Source organism: Thalia democratica, chromosome 3 (genome assembly GCF_965202585.1).
Source record: "Thalia democratica chromosome 3, ktThaDemo2.hap1.1, whole genome shotgun sequence".
NCBI lineage: Eukaryota > Metazoa > Chordata > Thaliacea > Salpida > Salpidae > Thalia > Thalia democratica.
In genome coordinates this window covers 60,187,176-60,203,060 of record NC_139167.1, presented here as the reverse complement: position 1 = coordinate 60,203,060, position 15,885 = coordinate 60,187,176, and the positions used below count along the sequence as shown (strand labels likewise).

The window sequence follows — 15,885 nt, the reverse complement described above, 5'->3', positions numbered from 1 at the left end:
ATACAGGGTTGCCATAACACAAAAAATGTTAAGTCTATTTTTATTTGGTCTGTTGTTATTGATTTCCTTTTTTTTTAATGCTCATACATTTTTTGTTAATAAATTAAGAGTAAAAAGAAATTAAACATAACCGCTTGACTCAAGATTGTCTAGTTAATAACATTCCTTATTTGACAAGAAAACTCTGTTGTTGCGGTATTTTAGTCACAATGGAAAACAAGCTTAACATATACTAAATAAAACCTTTATGTAACTTAATACAACACATTTTTATTTCTTCTCTATTTCATACAAATTTATTTTTGTAGATGTTTTTGTAACGGGCACGCCAAGAGTTGCGATGTTGAGATGAACCCTTACCAGTGCGGATGCGACCCTAAAAGTTTTACCGAGGGTTACCAGGTATGTAACAGTCAGTACATATGTGCTGTACATTTTAAGTATAAGTATGGTAGATTAAGCTTAAGAACAAAACGTAAAAGTAAGGTGCTTTATTATTTTTTAAAGCCGCTGATTTTAATTGTTGTTAACTAAATTATGTATATTCGTTATTTAATTTAGTTTAGTAAGTCAAAAATTAAGTATTAATTAAAGAATCTACTACTTTCAAACCAAGTTGTTTTTGATAAAGTAAGCTTAATATGCTTATAACTTTATATTACTAAACATATAGAATTTATAAGGTTCTCAAAAACTATTTTTTGGTAATAAAAAAAAAATAGTTACAAATAAGTATGTTGCAGTTAAAAGGACGTTCGTTAGTTTAAACAAAAAACTAATAATAATTTTTCAATGTTAAAAGTGCTAGCCGATTTAGTAGCATTTGATGATATTTAGAAAAATAAACAGTTAAAAAGAAATTAGTTCTTTAACAATAATAAAGTATTAAAAACAAAATCTAGTGTGAAAGGTGTCAGCCTTTGTACAACGACAAGCCGTTCCGCATGAACGATTACGAGAACGTATACAACTGCAAGAAGTGCGAATGCAACAAGCACGCCGATTCGTGTCATTATGACGTCACAGTGGACGAAAACGCTGATGATCACTTCGTGGGGGGAGGAGGAGTGTGCGACGACTGCAAGCATCAGACAACTGGTTAATGTTAAAAAATTATTGCTATGTTTAATGTGTATAAGGAATTGTGTTGATGTTTAAGGTGCACTAAAAGGTTTAAAGTATCCAAATGATTCAAATATGCAGATCTTTTTAGATTCAAAATTGATAAAAATATTTAGACCAGTTAATTGAAAAAGCTTTCAGTTAACAAAATTGATAGTTGTAAGCAGCTGTGTTGCTTTTTAACTAAAACTATTTCAATTATGTTTTGCTTTTTATGCACTTTGTAGTATTTTTGCGTAAACTAATTCAGACCTTTTAGTCTGCTTTCATGTTAAATTCACTTTAAAAGCCTTCAAGTTATGGCTACTATGCTATTAAATTTAATATTTTAATGTTTATTGTGGTACAAGCTTTACGTCTTTTTATGAACATTTTTGTAGTTAGATTAAGCTTCATTTTTATTACAATTCAGTTTAACGATTACTCGGGGAATTGTGTAGAAAACCAAACGATCTAAAACGTTGTTGAATTTTATACACAGTTTAGAGTCTAAACTTTAGACAGAGCATATTGAAGTATAGTCGTTATTAAGCAATCAACATTCGTTGTACAATTATATGACTTACATTTACAGGAAGGTTTTGTGAACGGTGCAAAAAGAATTTCTACCGCCCATCCACAAAAGCCCTGGACGACCCTAAAGTTTGCAAGAAGTGTTTGTGCGCCAGGGCAGGAACAGTGAATGCGACAACTGATTGTGAAAAGGTAGGTGCAGATTTGTACATAAAACATTAGTATCACATTTCAACTACTTTAAAGTCTAACAGGCTTTAGAGAAATAACAACTTTTAATCCTGTAAAAGTTAGCTAAAATCTGCTTTAATAAAAAGTTTTAGTTTATTAATATACTTAAATTTTTCTGTTAGTCTTAGTTTAAAGTACAGTTATAAATCAACGCCATTAAACTGTATTCTATTTAAATTATTTATTAAAAACACATTTATCAAAGCTTTTATACACAATTTCATTCAGATCGACGGTCAGTGCGATTGCAAACCGAAAGTACAATCGAGGAGGTGCAACCAGTGCATAGACGGGTATTTCAATTTAACAAAAACTAATGATGATGGCTGTGAGGAATGCCTGTGCGATCTGAGAGGAACTAGAAACAGAACTATTACTTGTGATGCGGTACGTTGATGGGTAGATAAAATAGTGTTGTGTGTTATTTTTTGAAATATTAAGTTATGCTTTTAAATTATTTTTGTTTTGAAGTATTTTTTTTTTTAAACCTTGCGTTATAAAAAATTTAAACATTACTAGAAAAGTTGTTCGATCTAAGCGTAATAAGAAAAAGAGTTTTTACTCTTCTCTATTATTATAAAAAACCGTATTATTTAAGAGTAAATGTTTTGCTAAGTTGAGCTTTTAAAATTAAATATTTCGATTAAAGGTTTTCGATTTTAAAAGTATTTTTAGAATTAAAAATTAAAACTTTGCGTAAATAAAACTAAAATATTGTTTTAACGCTAGTGCGATCTAAGCAAATCAAAAAAAAACAACGTTTTATTTGTGACCCTTGTTTGTTCATTCCGACATAAAACTGTATTGTTTAATAATATTTATTTTATTTAGTTGAGTTTTTTAATTATGCTTATTCTGATCAAAGATCTGTATTAAAAGTTTGTCTTAAAGTATTAAGATATTGCTTTAATGCTTGAACAATTTAATCGGACCAACAAACAGACTTTCACTCGTAATCCAGTAATCTATTGATAATTATATTAATGTTTATAAACGTGTTACTTCATAAAGTTGTTCTACAAAACAGTGCAGGTTTTTTAAGAAAGTTTTGGCTACAAAGCTCTGTGTTTTAAGACATACAGTTTGAAAACAAACTACTTTTTATTAAATGTGAATAAGTAAGACAAAAGAATACCTGTTTATAAAATATGTTATTTTGAATGTGTAAGTTAACTCACCTTTTAAGAAATAGTGTAAACTTCAAATAAAAAGTCAACTCTTCTAAAACATATTCAATTAAGTACATTAAACACAGAAAACAGGTCAGTGCAGAAGAGTGATATGTCTGCAAAACTTTGTAGTTTTTGACATGTAAAACTAATTACATATTTGAAAACATACAGTGCTTTAGATATGAACTTTAGTCTTTCAAAAGTACTTTTAATTTTTTAACACAGTCATCAGTGTGAGTGTAAGTTAAACGTGAAAGTTTAATGAGTGAATTTAATAGAAAGAATGTAACAAAACTAGCAGAAAATAATATCATAAAAAAATATTATCTAATACGAACTTATTGTTTCAAAAGATAGTTTATATTGTGTTATATAAAAAAAATCATAATTCAACAAATAGTGCTCACCCTGCCTTACAACTTATAGTTTTTCCAAAAATTTTATAGTACATTTTACCACAGAAATCAGGACAGTGCTTGTGCAAATTGAACGTGAAATCACTCAAGTGTGACGAGTGCAAACCCGGATTCAAGCTGCTCGATGACGTCAACGACGACGGGTGCCAGGAGTGTCTCTGTGACGTCACAGGGTCGATTGATCCGTACTGTAACCCTAATGATGGGCAGTGCTTGTGCAAGGAGAATGTCGAAGGTTTGAATTTTTTGTATTAAAATCTTTTTTTGCCAATTTTGAATAAACAAATTGTAAGTTTACAAAAGTGGTTTGCTTAATTAAAATATTTTCTTAGTATCTTGTTTGTGTTGCTTGTAGACTCTTAATTCTAAACCTACTGATTTATGTCAAATACAATGTAAAATTATTTTAGCTGAAAAGTTCAAAAGTACCTTATACAAAGTTTTTGTTTATTTCAGGTTTATTAAGCAAAAACATATAAAAAACAAAATTAAATAAACTTGATATCTTAATAATTTTACCCATTCAAGGTATGCTATGCGACGAGTGTATGAACGGGTTCTACGGTCTGGCAGATGACGGATGCAGGGCTTGTGAGTGCAACGAGGCAGGGAGTGTACCGGGCACGCACTGCGACAAGGAAACGGGTCAGTGCGTTTGCAAGTCGAACACAATGGGGAGGGACTGCAGCTTGTGCAAGGACACGTTCTACAATCTGCAGCTTGATAACGAATTGGTTAGTTTGTAGATTTTGTTTGAGGAAAAATTATTAGAAATTAAGTCACTTGTACAATGTGCAAGTTGATAACGAATTGGTTAGTTTAAAACTACTAGAAATTTTGTTTGAGAAAAATTATCAAACATTAAGTTACTTTTACAATCTGCAACTCGATAGCGTTTTAGCTGGTCAATCCAAAAAAAAAAAACATTAGATGACTTCTAAAGCAAAAAATTAAGTAACGTCTACCTGAATTAACAAACGCTTAGCTGGCTAAAAAATAGAAAGTTAAAAAAGAAACGTAACATTTACTAATTTAATAAAATTATAGTTAAGGTTTAATACGTTTGTCAAAAGCCTTATAGCTAAAATTCGCTTTATCCAAAAATTTATGATCCGTGTTCATATCATTTGTACGACGATACTCAAATCATCAAACAACAAAACATTGCAAGCTTCATTTTAAACGCTTTGTTTTTTGATTAAACTATTCTTAGTTATTACTTATTTTAAAGAACCATGTTTTTTCGTACTTCAATTGTTTTCAAGCTACATAAACCTAATAATACTTATATTTACCACAATCAAACAGGGTTGCGAACCGTGCGGTTGCGACAAGCGTGGTTCGGTGAACCAGTCAGCACTTTGTGACATCACAGGTCAGTGCACGTGCAAGCATCACGTGACAGGGAGGACCTGCAACCTGTGCAGGGGCAACACGTTTGGTTTGAGGGTGAAGAACCCGGACGGTTGCGAACCTTGCAACTGCGATCCTAAAGGTTGGATGATTTTTCAGATGAAAGCAGAAGTTGTAAACTTCTCAAATTAAATGACTTCGTAGCTCATAAATGTTTTCTTTAAGATTAAAAACTGCAATAACTGGGAACCAACCATTATTGTGTCCAATTATTAAACTGAAATAATTTTAATACCTTTGTAATTATATTTCTCAACCAACTTTCTAAATGTAAAAATGTTAGATTTAAACTGAATAAAAAATTTGAATTTGAAATAACATCTATTAAATACTTGACAAGTAAAAAATCAAAAGACTAATATTCTAAATTTATAACAACCAAATAATTTTTATAACAGGAACAGCGTTGGGTGACCAATTGGCGCCACATGAACTCGTTTGTGATTCTAACAAAGGTCAATGCGCTTGCCTGCCGAGCAGAGAAGGTAGAAGGTGCGATATGTGCTCTGAAGGTTTGTCTTAACAGTAGTATAATATTAAAAGTATTCTTTAAATGTAACAATTAAATGTGCTCGCAAAATTTAAATAGTGTTTATTAATATTGCAACATAATATTGTGTATAATAGTTTGTTTTGTATAACAACTTTAACTGCAACTTGTTAGTCTGTAAATTATTAAATAGGATTCTACTTGCCACCGAAGAACGAGTCGGGATGTCTGACTTGCGATTGTCACGAAGCGGGAAGCCTTAATCAGAAGTGTGATCCGGTTTCGGGTCAGTGTCCCTGTAAACCCGAAGATACAGGCGCTGGTTGGTAAATATACTGCTTATATAACTGAAGTAAATTTATTAACACTATTTTAAATTTAATATTGAGTGAATAGCGATATCGATTGCAGATAGCTTAATAGTATTTTGTTTTTACTTGAAGTATTTGTTTCTATTCATATTTTAGTGTATGTTACTATAGTTACATATAGTTAATACTTTCTTGTACGCTAAAAATTCACAATAAGTTAATTTTATAGAAAAAACTTGTCTTGCTTTGAAAATATATTTGCGATAAAACGTAATCGGAACTTAGAAAAAATTTTATTTTGAACAACTTTTTATACAAACCATACATAAAATTTAGCAATCATTCTGTTTATAACAAAAACAGTAGGTAATTGCAGGAATTACTTTTAAATGCTTGTTGTTTTTATGAATGCTTAAGACAATGCAAAAGGTTTTGATAATTCACATCTTGTTTTCAACAGGAGTAAAAAATTGGAGATGTGACGAGTGCAAAACTTCATTTTATTAAAAACATATTTTTACTACTTATAATTATTTTCTTATATTAAAACAGGAGGTTACTGTTAATGGTACGTGTTTATTATAAGAGGAGTAACTGAATGCAGATTTGATAGATTTAAAAACAAGTTTTCTTGTTTACAAAAGGAGCAACTAGTAGGACATAAACTAGAACTTTAATATTTAGCAAACGAAAAATATTAAAAATCTATTAATCGTTTATATTGACCACATATTTTTTACAGTAGTAAAATAGGAGATGTGACAAGTGCAAACTTTTTTTTATTAAAATCATATTTTGAAATTTATATTTCTTTTATACTATAAAAAAATTATTAACAGGAGTAACAGGTAGGAGATGTGACGAGTGCAAACCTTCCTTCTTCAGTTTCCATCAATTGTTTGGAACTTGTGAAAAGTGTGAGTGCAATGAAGCGGGTAGCAAATCTACTCAGTGTGACACTGTTACTGGTAAATTTAATTAAGCTATTTATATATATAATGAATCTGGTAGAAAATCTACTCAGTGAGATACTGTTACAGGTTAATATAAACAATATAGATTAAAATAAATAAAATCAATAAATTGTATAAGTAAGTATGTTACTAGCTAATTAAGTTAGTACATATATAAGGTGTTTTTTATTAAGCGTTTACAAGCTTGGTTGTTTTAGTTTAACTCAAAGTTTTTACATAAATTAACATTGAACCAGTACCAAGCTGTAAGTATTATCTTCTTAATTATGTCTCATTTTACTCAAAAATTTTAATCTTTTTGTATAACAAAGTTTTAAGATACAAAACAAAATGAAGTTGTAAAGGTTGTAATGTATAAAACTAAACTTTTAAGAGCGCAAAATTAACAAAAGTGTCTATAGTTAAAAATATTTATCCATTCTAAATTACAAACAGGCAAGTGTGAATGCAAGGGAAATGTGGTGGGTAGGAAATGCAGCAAATGTAAGAAAGGTTCGAGTTTTTTGACTGCTTCAAACCCGCTCGGTTGTTACTCGCATCCCCAACAACAACCCGCACCCACTGTTGTTAGTAACTAGTTATATTAAGTATAAAAAATAACAAGTAAATGTTGTTAGTAATTAAGTTAATAAACGGAAAAATAAAAACATGTTGTTAACATTGGGTTATATCTCAAACTTTAATCGTGTTTAAGTCATAAATTAGTATAATACTATTGTAAAGTCAAGTTTTACTGCTTTAGCAATACTAAGTCTTATATTTGACAGTTATTTTTCAAATAATGTTAATTAAAACCATTAAATTTAAAAACAATAGTAAATACAAGTTTCTAGTTAGGCTTATTATCAAAGCATATGTTTAAAGGTGTTAACATAAAAACTCTTCATTAAACTTTAATTACCTATTTACGCCTCGTAAACTCCATTACACTTTAAACTTGAACACTTTAACTAAGTTTTCATCTCCAGGTGAACTTCACGCAAAGTTGGGTGGAACTGATGTGGCTTCCTCCTGATCTTCCCAACGGGGATCAGCTCTCATACAAACTGATGAGGGATGACAAGATCATCTACCAAGTCAACGACACCGAGTAAGTGTGACGTCATAAATTTTCATAGTAGTGTGACGTGTTAGTATTCGATTAGTTGCATTGTTTGAATAAACTGTTTATTGACCTCACGCGAAATTTTTATGTATTGCTTTAAACTTGACTACGTTGAAATAAAGTTATTTTGGAGTTTATTAATTTCTTCACTAGCTTATTTTATTTGTCTGTTCGTAAACTTTACTTTTTTGATTTTTTTGTTTACTATTTAAAACGCTGAGGTCAATAAATAGAATTGAGTGGCTTGTGATTGATGTGGTGACATTTTTGTGCTTCATTTATATGCCTTGTAAAAATTAACACGTGGTTGCAAAATGTCACCACAAACAAGCTCAATGCTTCATTATGACGTCATAGCATAAATGACGTTGTAATGAAACATTAAGTCAAACATTGAATTAATTTTGTTAGTTTGCTGGAAATGACAAATAACTTTTACAAAAAATAAATCTTCATACTTTGAGTCGGAAACGTTTATATATTTTTTAAACGCAGTTTGTTCTAATTTTTAATAAAAAAGTTACAGTTTATTAATTAACACTTAAAGCTAGTTTTAAAAAAAGACAAACTTCATTTTCTTAAAAGTTGGTAAATTAGACTAAAAAAAGGGTAATAATTTATAGGTCATAATCAGCGTTTTTCATTAATTTGCATAAAAATTGTGTAATAATAAAATGCATTTTAGCAAACGTAGAGTGATTAGGTACTGGCATAGACGGATACGTCGTAATATGCCGGATAAAAAGTTAGTTTTGGACTGATTGTCGCTCAAGGCTGAATAAATGCATGGTTGTTGTATGTTTGTTTGTTAGCAAGTGAACTTATCTTTTTTTTTTGTAATACTGTATTAAATCATATTTGAATATTTAAAGTTAAAAACAAGTTATTTTAATTAGATCTATTCAGCTTCTCAAGTAGTTTTTTGTAAAATAAAATTTTCAAGTTGATAAATTAATTTTGTAAACAAAATCGTTTAATTTAGATATAGAATGTTTTAATATACATTTGATTTTGTAGATTTAACTTAATTTTTTGAAAAATGTTCTACTAAAGCTTAGAGTTAAATTAGAATACTTTATTATTAGAACAAAATAAATCTTATTAAAGCAGCTAAAAAAGCATAAAAAAAAATTTTATTGTCTACTTTTCATTGCAATATAATAAAAAAGTTAAGAAAATTTATTAGCTAGCCTAAAATTTCATTGATTACAAGTAAAAAAACTCTACGAACACACTTTAATAACTCAAACATTTTTTCAAACAGTTAATTTAATAACAATTTTCAATTCATTTGTTAATTACAACTGTAAAGAGAAATACCTTTATAGAGAACTTAATTTGCTGCAAACAATACATACTTAAGCTTAATTAATTTATTTCAAGTACTTGAAAGCCTTAGTAAGCTTGTCATTCACAACAAACATTAAATGTATTATATTTATTTCAAGTTTTTATTTTTAATTTGAACAAACACATAAAATAAGTTAAAAATTGTACTTAAAACTTTTGTTTTAAACTTAAATAAACTTGTAATGTAACTTAAGTTACAATCTATTGACTTTTTAATAAACTGTTTCAAAAGTTTTTGTCTAGTTTTGTCGAATTTACTGTTTTTACAAAACATACAAAATGAAGTTCTTACAATTTCAAGAAAAAAAATTCACTTTTCAAAACGCTTATACTTTTTTGATATGTTTCACATCAAATGCATCGTGCATTATACATCAGAAGTACTTATTACGTCATAATTGTCGTCGGTACGTGATCAATTACCTTTTTCGCAAGTGCGTCGCAATTAGAATTATTTGTGACAACCTAATTTCTTTTACACAGCTGATCTTCAATTACAGTTATCAATAATTCAAACTTCTCTTTTATGGAACTTTTCGTGCATTTTTAATGGCTGTAGGTTGAATGTTTCGTCAACAAAAAGTGTCATTGTTGCTTAACTTCTCATACTAAACAAAACTTTAATTTAAACTTTTTATTTACTTTTTTCTACTTTCATGGTAAGTTTCTTAAAAACTCATTATATTATGCGTATAAGTTTTTTGTGCACAGAGTTTTACTTACTTTTTTTTTTTGCTTCTACAGACTACGTTTCAGATATTCTTGAAAGTTTATTATTTCAAAAAGAACCAAAAAACTGGTTTACGTTATATACATATTACCAAATGTTTCTTTATGCTTTTTTACTATACACAGCTTTGAAGATGTAAGAAAACTGCTGCTTTGATATGTCTTTCATATGTATACAATTTTTTCGGTTTTATTCTTTTTAAGCAGATTTAATTGTATGTGACGTATATTTGTGGACTTTTTTGAACTAATAAAATTAAACTAATAACTTTTACATTTTGTTGACAAATATCCTTTGCTTAAAGTGAACTGTTGTTTTTTTTTTTAATTTGAATTTAATTTTTGTTGAACAAAATGACCACAATATAATTTAGTTAACTCGGTCATCTAACTGTTGAAAAAACAAAACTATAAATCTGCTTTTTAATGAAACTTTTGGATGAGTTTCTTATTGACAATATTGTTTTATTATATTAGGATTTTGATAACTTTCCTTCGATAATTTGTAATTAACTCTACTACTTTTTTTTTTGAACAGTCAAAGTATTCAGTTGACTCATTTTCTTTTACACTTTAAGTTAATCTTTGAAAGTTTAATAACTGTTTTATCTATAAATAAACTTCATTAGTTATTTAAGTATTTTATATTTACTCAAACAGTTTTCTAACTACCGTAGTACATTCTTGTACGAATTATGGTAAACAAGTTAAAATTTGTTGAAATATATATAATTAAAACCTTTTTACTCTTAACTATTTATTTCTAGAAACTTATCTGTTACAAAAACTATTTTATTAACTTAAGTTTCTTTTGAGGTTGGTTAGAATATCATAGAAATGTAAAGTTCTTTGGTACAGACTAAAAAACAATTCTTTACTGTTGTATAATATGATCTAAACGTTTATATACAAAAAAGCATGTTGTATATTGCATTTGATGTGCACGTTTATTAAATCTACAATGTACTTTGTTTACACTATTACAATAACAAGCATAAAAATCATTACGAAAGTAATAAACTCAAAAAAAAAAGTCAAAATTCTAAAGGTATTATTAATGAGAGAAACAGTTTCAAAGCAATTTTTTATTTTATGAATTAGAAATTAAAAAAATATAACTAAATACCCTTACACTTTTTTCCACAGACCGTACCAGGACAATCACTTCAACGACACCCACTTGTTGCCCTACACCCAGTACACCTACTTACTGGAAACCAGCAACAAGGGGGGAAACACCAAGTCGCCGTCCACTAGGGTGCGCACTCTTGCGGGAATCCCCACCGGGATGCCGTCGTTGTTGGTTAGTGACGTCACAAACAAAATGGGGGTTTTCGAGTGGGGCGAGCCCGAGGTGGCGCACGGACCCATTGAAACTTACGTGCTGCAGGTTAATTGTTATTGTTTTTTTAGTCGAATTTAAAAACCTTAACACATTGTCAAATATTCGGAACAAAACTAGAATTATAAGTTCTAAAAGGCAATCGCATTTTTTTTATTTGTAATAGTATCACCAAGCATCTAGATATTTTTTCATCGCTTCTGTCATGCTTTTTTGTACATTTTCGTTTGTTTGTCATAGTATTTTGAAACTTTCTTGAAGCAAAACTTTTAATTTTTTTTTACAGTCAACATCAAGCGACCCACCATACACTGATGACGTAACCACCCATTACAGGGGGTTGGAAACCCGAGTCACCATAGAAACGCTAAACGCATTCACCAACTACACGTTCGTGCTGAGGGCGTGCACGAGTGGGGGTTGCGGGGATTCCCAACCGGTGGTTGCCATGACGACCGAGGACGCCCCCAGCGACCAGTATCCCCCTAACGTCACCGCGCTGTCTAACTCGTCGCTGTATGTTGAATGGGAACCACCTGAGAGAGCTAATGGTAAAAATTTGATTGTAAACATTTGTTATGAGAATTAAATGAACTGTTAAGTAATAAAAAAATGGTAAATGAAAACTTGATTCTAGGTCAAACTGAACTTCGATCTTATTGTTTGTTAATAGCTATTATTATTATTTTTAGCATGAACACTGATTAACAGAAACTTTTAGAAATCTTTATTATAGTACTATTCGTACTAAACAACAAATGCTTTCTTAGATCATAGCATTAAAACTTAGTTGCTATATAAGTAGCATTAATGCTAAAGTAAACTAAAACTTTTCAAAACAAGTTCAGTTGAATATTTTCAGTAGTTTTATTTATATTTAACTAATAAACATAAATAGTATATAAGAAATCTAAATCTCCTTCAAAAATTTGAACTGAAGTTATACAGCAATCGTCAATTTATATTTCAGGTATAATAATACAGTATGAGCTGATGATGCGTGGCAAACCTGACCACACAGGGTCCAACAACCCGCTTCAGAAAGTCATATTCGAAACATACGGGGCGTTCAACCCGCGTGCACCATATGATCATAGGGGACATGTGGACCCCCCACAGACTAACTTCACGGTGGAGGATCTGGTACCGTTCACAGAGTACGAGTTCCTCGTTACAAGCTGGAACAGCCTGGGGTCGGTGAGGAGCAACTGGATAACCGCCAGAACCCTGGAAGGAGGTAAATTTTTTTAAAACAAAATTTAATTAAACTTACTTTAATGACTTTTGTACTTTAATAAATGTTTATATAGTTTTACAATAATCTGTTTTCTACCGTATAACTATTTTAATTTTTGATAAGGCACTTTCAAATTTATTGAAGAGAAGCTTTAAGAATAAGAAGTAAGCAAATTAAATTTAAAATACCGGAAATACATGCTAAATTTTTCGAAGTAAATTAGTGGGTCAATTATGTTTTTAATGGTTTGAAACCTGAAAATTTGTGTTATTACTGGTAATTTGAATAATTTAAAAAAGTTCAATTACATATTTTTGATTAGAACCAGTCTTCATGCCTCCCCCTCAACTCGATCCGATTTCGTCATCTGACGTCAACATTTCATGGGAAATACCCGACATGGTGACCGAAGTGAGGGGCCTCGTTGTCATGTATCAGGTTGTCATGGTAACCTCCAACAGGGACGTCAACCCCTACGCCCCTGAAAAAGAAGACAAAGTAAGATCATTACTAAATACTTATATGCTTTTATTATTTAAGTCGTTAAAAGTTTATTTTTAGTTGAGAAAGGTAGATTTTAACAACACAAGACTATTTGTAATTGATAAATTTAGAATTTTTTTACGAATTTAGTTTGTTCAAAACTAAAACTCTTATGGTACATAACTAATTGACAATAAACAAAACGTCGTTTAATCTGAATAAGTTTGTCAAGTGTCATTGACATTTCCACAAACACTTAAACCAATTTAACATTTTTATCTTATTGTTTCATAACAACATGTGTTTTTATTTTAGGTAATATTCTCTGGCAATGAAAAAGTAACCAACTTCCTAGCATCAGGGTTCAAACCGTATACCGAGTACGAGTTCAAAATGAGGTTGTGCAATTCTGTCGGTTGCGTTACAAGTACTTCTGAGAAAACCACCACTCTACCTGCTGGTAGGTTGAATAAAAGCTATGTGCCAAACTGAAGAATTAGTTTTGTGGCGAATGGAAAATTGCTATAAAACTTTACTAAAAACTATTCGATGCAAAAGTTAAGCTAATTCAACGAAATATTAAACGAAAAGTAATGTAAAACGTTATACTATTTATAATTGAAACTTTTACTCACGTTGAAAACCAATTATGTTTGTAGCAGCTGTATAGAACAATGGTTTTATTCACAAAACTTTTTGTATGCAACAGCACCAGTCGGCCAGAAAAGGGCGGTCCAAACTCACCGCAACCAAACCCAAATTCACATCAAATGGGACGACCCGATGAAAATAAACGGCCCCCTTCCCACCTTCCACCTGCACAGGAGGGAAATTCCCCTTTCCAAACCACCTTTACATGTTCAATCAGGCGTGAGGTTTCCCGGCAAGTCCTACGTCATGTTCGATAGTGACGTCATACCCGTTGATGCGTCATACAGCGGGATTCAGGTTCATTTTAAGACGTTGAGGAAAGACGGGTTGATATTCTTTACCGCTTCACCCATCGGTATTGAGGGGTAAGAGTTCTGTTTATTATGTTATTGTCTAAATTAAAAAGAAATTTTTTTACTTGTAATCAATGACTTTTTTTTTCAACAAAGAACTTAGAGTTATATATATTTTTTTTTCATTTCAAACTTGTTTCAATTAAAATGCTTATTTTCATAACTCATAACTTTTTTGTATAGTTTTAAAGAAGACTTACTTGCGCGTATAGCTTATTTTCAGAATTTTTGTTTTTACTAAAGTATTTTAAATAAAAACATATCATAGCAATTAAGCATATAGTTTGTTGTTTACAGATATAGAAAAGAGTACTTGGTATTGCAATTGAGAGACGGTAGACCTTGGTTCTTGTTCGACACTCAAAACAAGGCAACTGCAGTAACTCCATCTAACGACGATGGAAAGAAGTACAATGACGGGAAATGGCATAAAATTGAAGCTAACAGGTTAGTTTTTCTATGTAGTTATTGAAACAGTGATCTTAAGCTTGATATGCATAGTGTCAAAATTTAATTAAGGTAAATAGGATTTTATTTTGTGTGATAAATTAATTAAAGGCTAATTAAAGTTTAGTTAATAACCTTATGTAGTTTTATATGTGAATAAAGAAGTTATAAACAGTTTAGTTTTTCTCGGTAGTTGAAATATGATGTTAACAATTATTAATTACATGCTTTTAAATTAACTTGCTTTTTTCACACAGATTCGACAGACGAGGTTTCATAGAAGTGGACGACGTTTACACGGGTCGCACCCCAACAGAACCTCCACAAGGTGGCGACGAAAACGTGCAGAGGGCGAACGTGATTGGCGCTAACGTGGGGGTTTACCTCGGGGGAATACCAGCCGATTTCAACTTGACTAGGAAGGACGACTTTGGTGATCTGCAAGTCGTCAGGTTTGTTACAAACTGTATAAATAAACCTTTTATTTTAAACAAAGTTGTTGGTTGTTTGCTTTTGTCTTAAGCGTGTTTAAAAGTTTAACATAAGCACAAAACAGTAAGTTTGTTTTACTTTATTTTGAAGTCCTTCTTGTAAAACAAAAAAAAAATTTTTTCTAACTTATTTAGTATTACAACTTATAACACAAGTTAAAAGTAAATTTTAAAAAATAAAATTACGTTTTTAAAAACTGGATAGTTTACAATTACACAACAGGTCACCACTAGTGGGGTGCCTGAAAAGGTTTCGGGTGCAGCAGCAACACGGCGGGTTGGGAGAATGGACCGATATAGAGTGGTCCACCGCGCAAAAGTGGCACAGAGTGTACCAACCGTGGCACGGCTGCCCAAAAAACTTGAACAGTGACGCGGTCCACTTTCTCGGAAGGGGATTTCTCGAAATGGAAACCAATTTGGGTGTGTTGAGCAGGCAGGGTTGGAAGATCGAAGTGGAATTTAGGACGGACAGTAACGTGGGGATTATTTTTGTGGCGAGGGGAATTTTCGAGGACAGTTTGATGGTTGCCACGCTCAACAACGACACCATACGGTGAGAAAATTTCGTTATTCAGTGTTTTCAAGCTTTCGTTTGCAATTTGCACACACTGAGATTGTGTTTCAAAATTGTTCAAAAATATTACTTAGTTTTCAGTTTATAGTGTTATGTTTAGAGTTATAATTGTTTGTAGTTTATATTATAAATATTAATGTTTTAAAATGCATACTTTTAGTTGCTTCACGTTAGTTTCACTAGTTTTAGCTAACACCCAATAAACGTTTTTAACAAAAGCTAAAAATTAAAAACACTTTTATTTTTTCTTTCTAGAATTTGTGTATTGTATTTCAGATTAAAACTTGTTAATAATAAAAATTTGAAATAAAAATATTCTACTTCTATTTCAAATTTATAACCTTGACAAGTTATTCTGATTACGCTTTACTAAAATGTCTGTTTATAACAGTTTGTTTTTTGATTTTATCTATAAAAGATTTTAAAGTTTAAGTATTACCGTATTAATACAACTATGCAATCTACAAACAATATCATT

The 15,885-nt window shown here is 30.6% G+C and overlaps 1 protein-coding gene across 1 annotated transcript in view; it reads left to right on the top strand.

Moving 5' to 3' along the window:
• The window catches only part of LOC145831246 (usherin-like), a 115,050-nt gene that overhangs the window by 6,977 nt on the left and 92,188 nt on the right, over window positions 1–15,885 (top strand). The window contains exons 12-32 of the mRNA XM_082938406.1: window positions 309–402; window positions 903–1,098; window positions 1,697–1,827; window positions 2,095–2,253; window positions 3,500–3,689; window positions 3,983–4,188; window positions 4,763–4,949; window positions 5,266–5,379; window positions 5,551–5,679; window positions 6,508–6,636; window positions 7,078–7,208; window positions 7,611–7,732; window positions 10,973–11,216; window positions 11,455–11,719; window positions 12,139–12,405; window positions 12,728–12,903; window positions 13,204–13,348; window positions 13,598–13,904; window positions 14,190–14,339; window positions 14,597–14,791; window positions 15,054–15,386. Of these exons, the coding sequence (XP_082794532.1) occupies window positions 309–402; window positions 903–1,098; window positions 1,697–1,827; window positions 2,095–2,253; window positions 3,500–3,689; window positions 3,983–4,188; window positions 4,763–4,949; window positions 5,266–5,379; window positions 5,551–5,679; window positions 6,508–6,636; window positions 7,078–7,208; window positions 7,611–7,732; window positions 10,973–11,216; window positions 11,455–11,719; window positions 12,139–12,405; window positions 12,728–12,903; window positions 13,204–13,348; window positions 13,598–13,904; window positions 14,190–14,339; window positions 14,597–14,791; window positions 15,054–15,386 (3,870 nt within the window). The remainder of the gene's footprint in view (window positions 1–308; window positions 403–902; window positions 1,099–1,696; window positions 1,828–2,094; window positions 2,254–3,499; window positions 3,690–3,982; window positions 4,189–4,762; window positions 4,950–5,265; window positions 5,380–5,550; window positions 5,680–6,507; window positions 6,637–7,077; window positions 7,209–7,610; window positions 7,733–10,972; window positions 11,217–11,454; window positions 11,720–12,138; window positions 12,406–12,727; window positions 12,904–13,203; window positions 13,349–13,597; window positions 13,905–14,189; window positions 14,340–14,596; window positions 14,792–15,053; window positions 15,387–15,885) is intronic.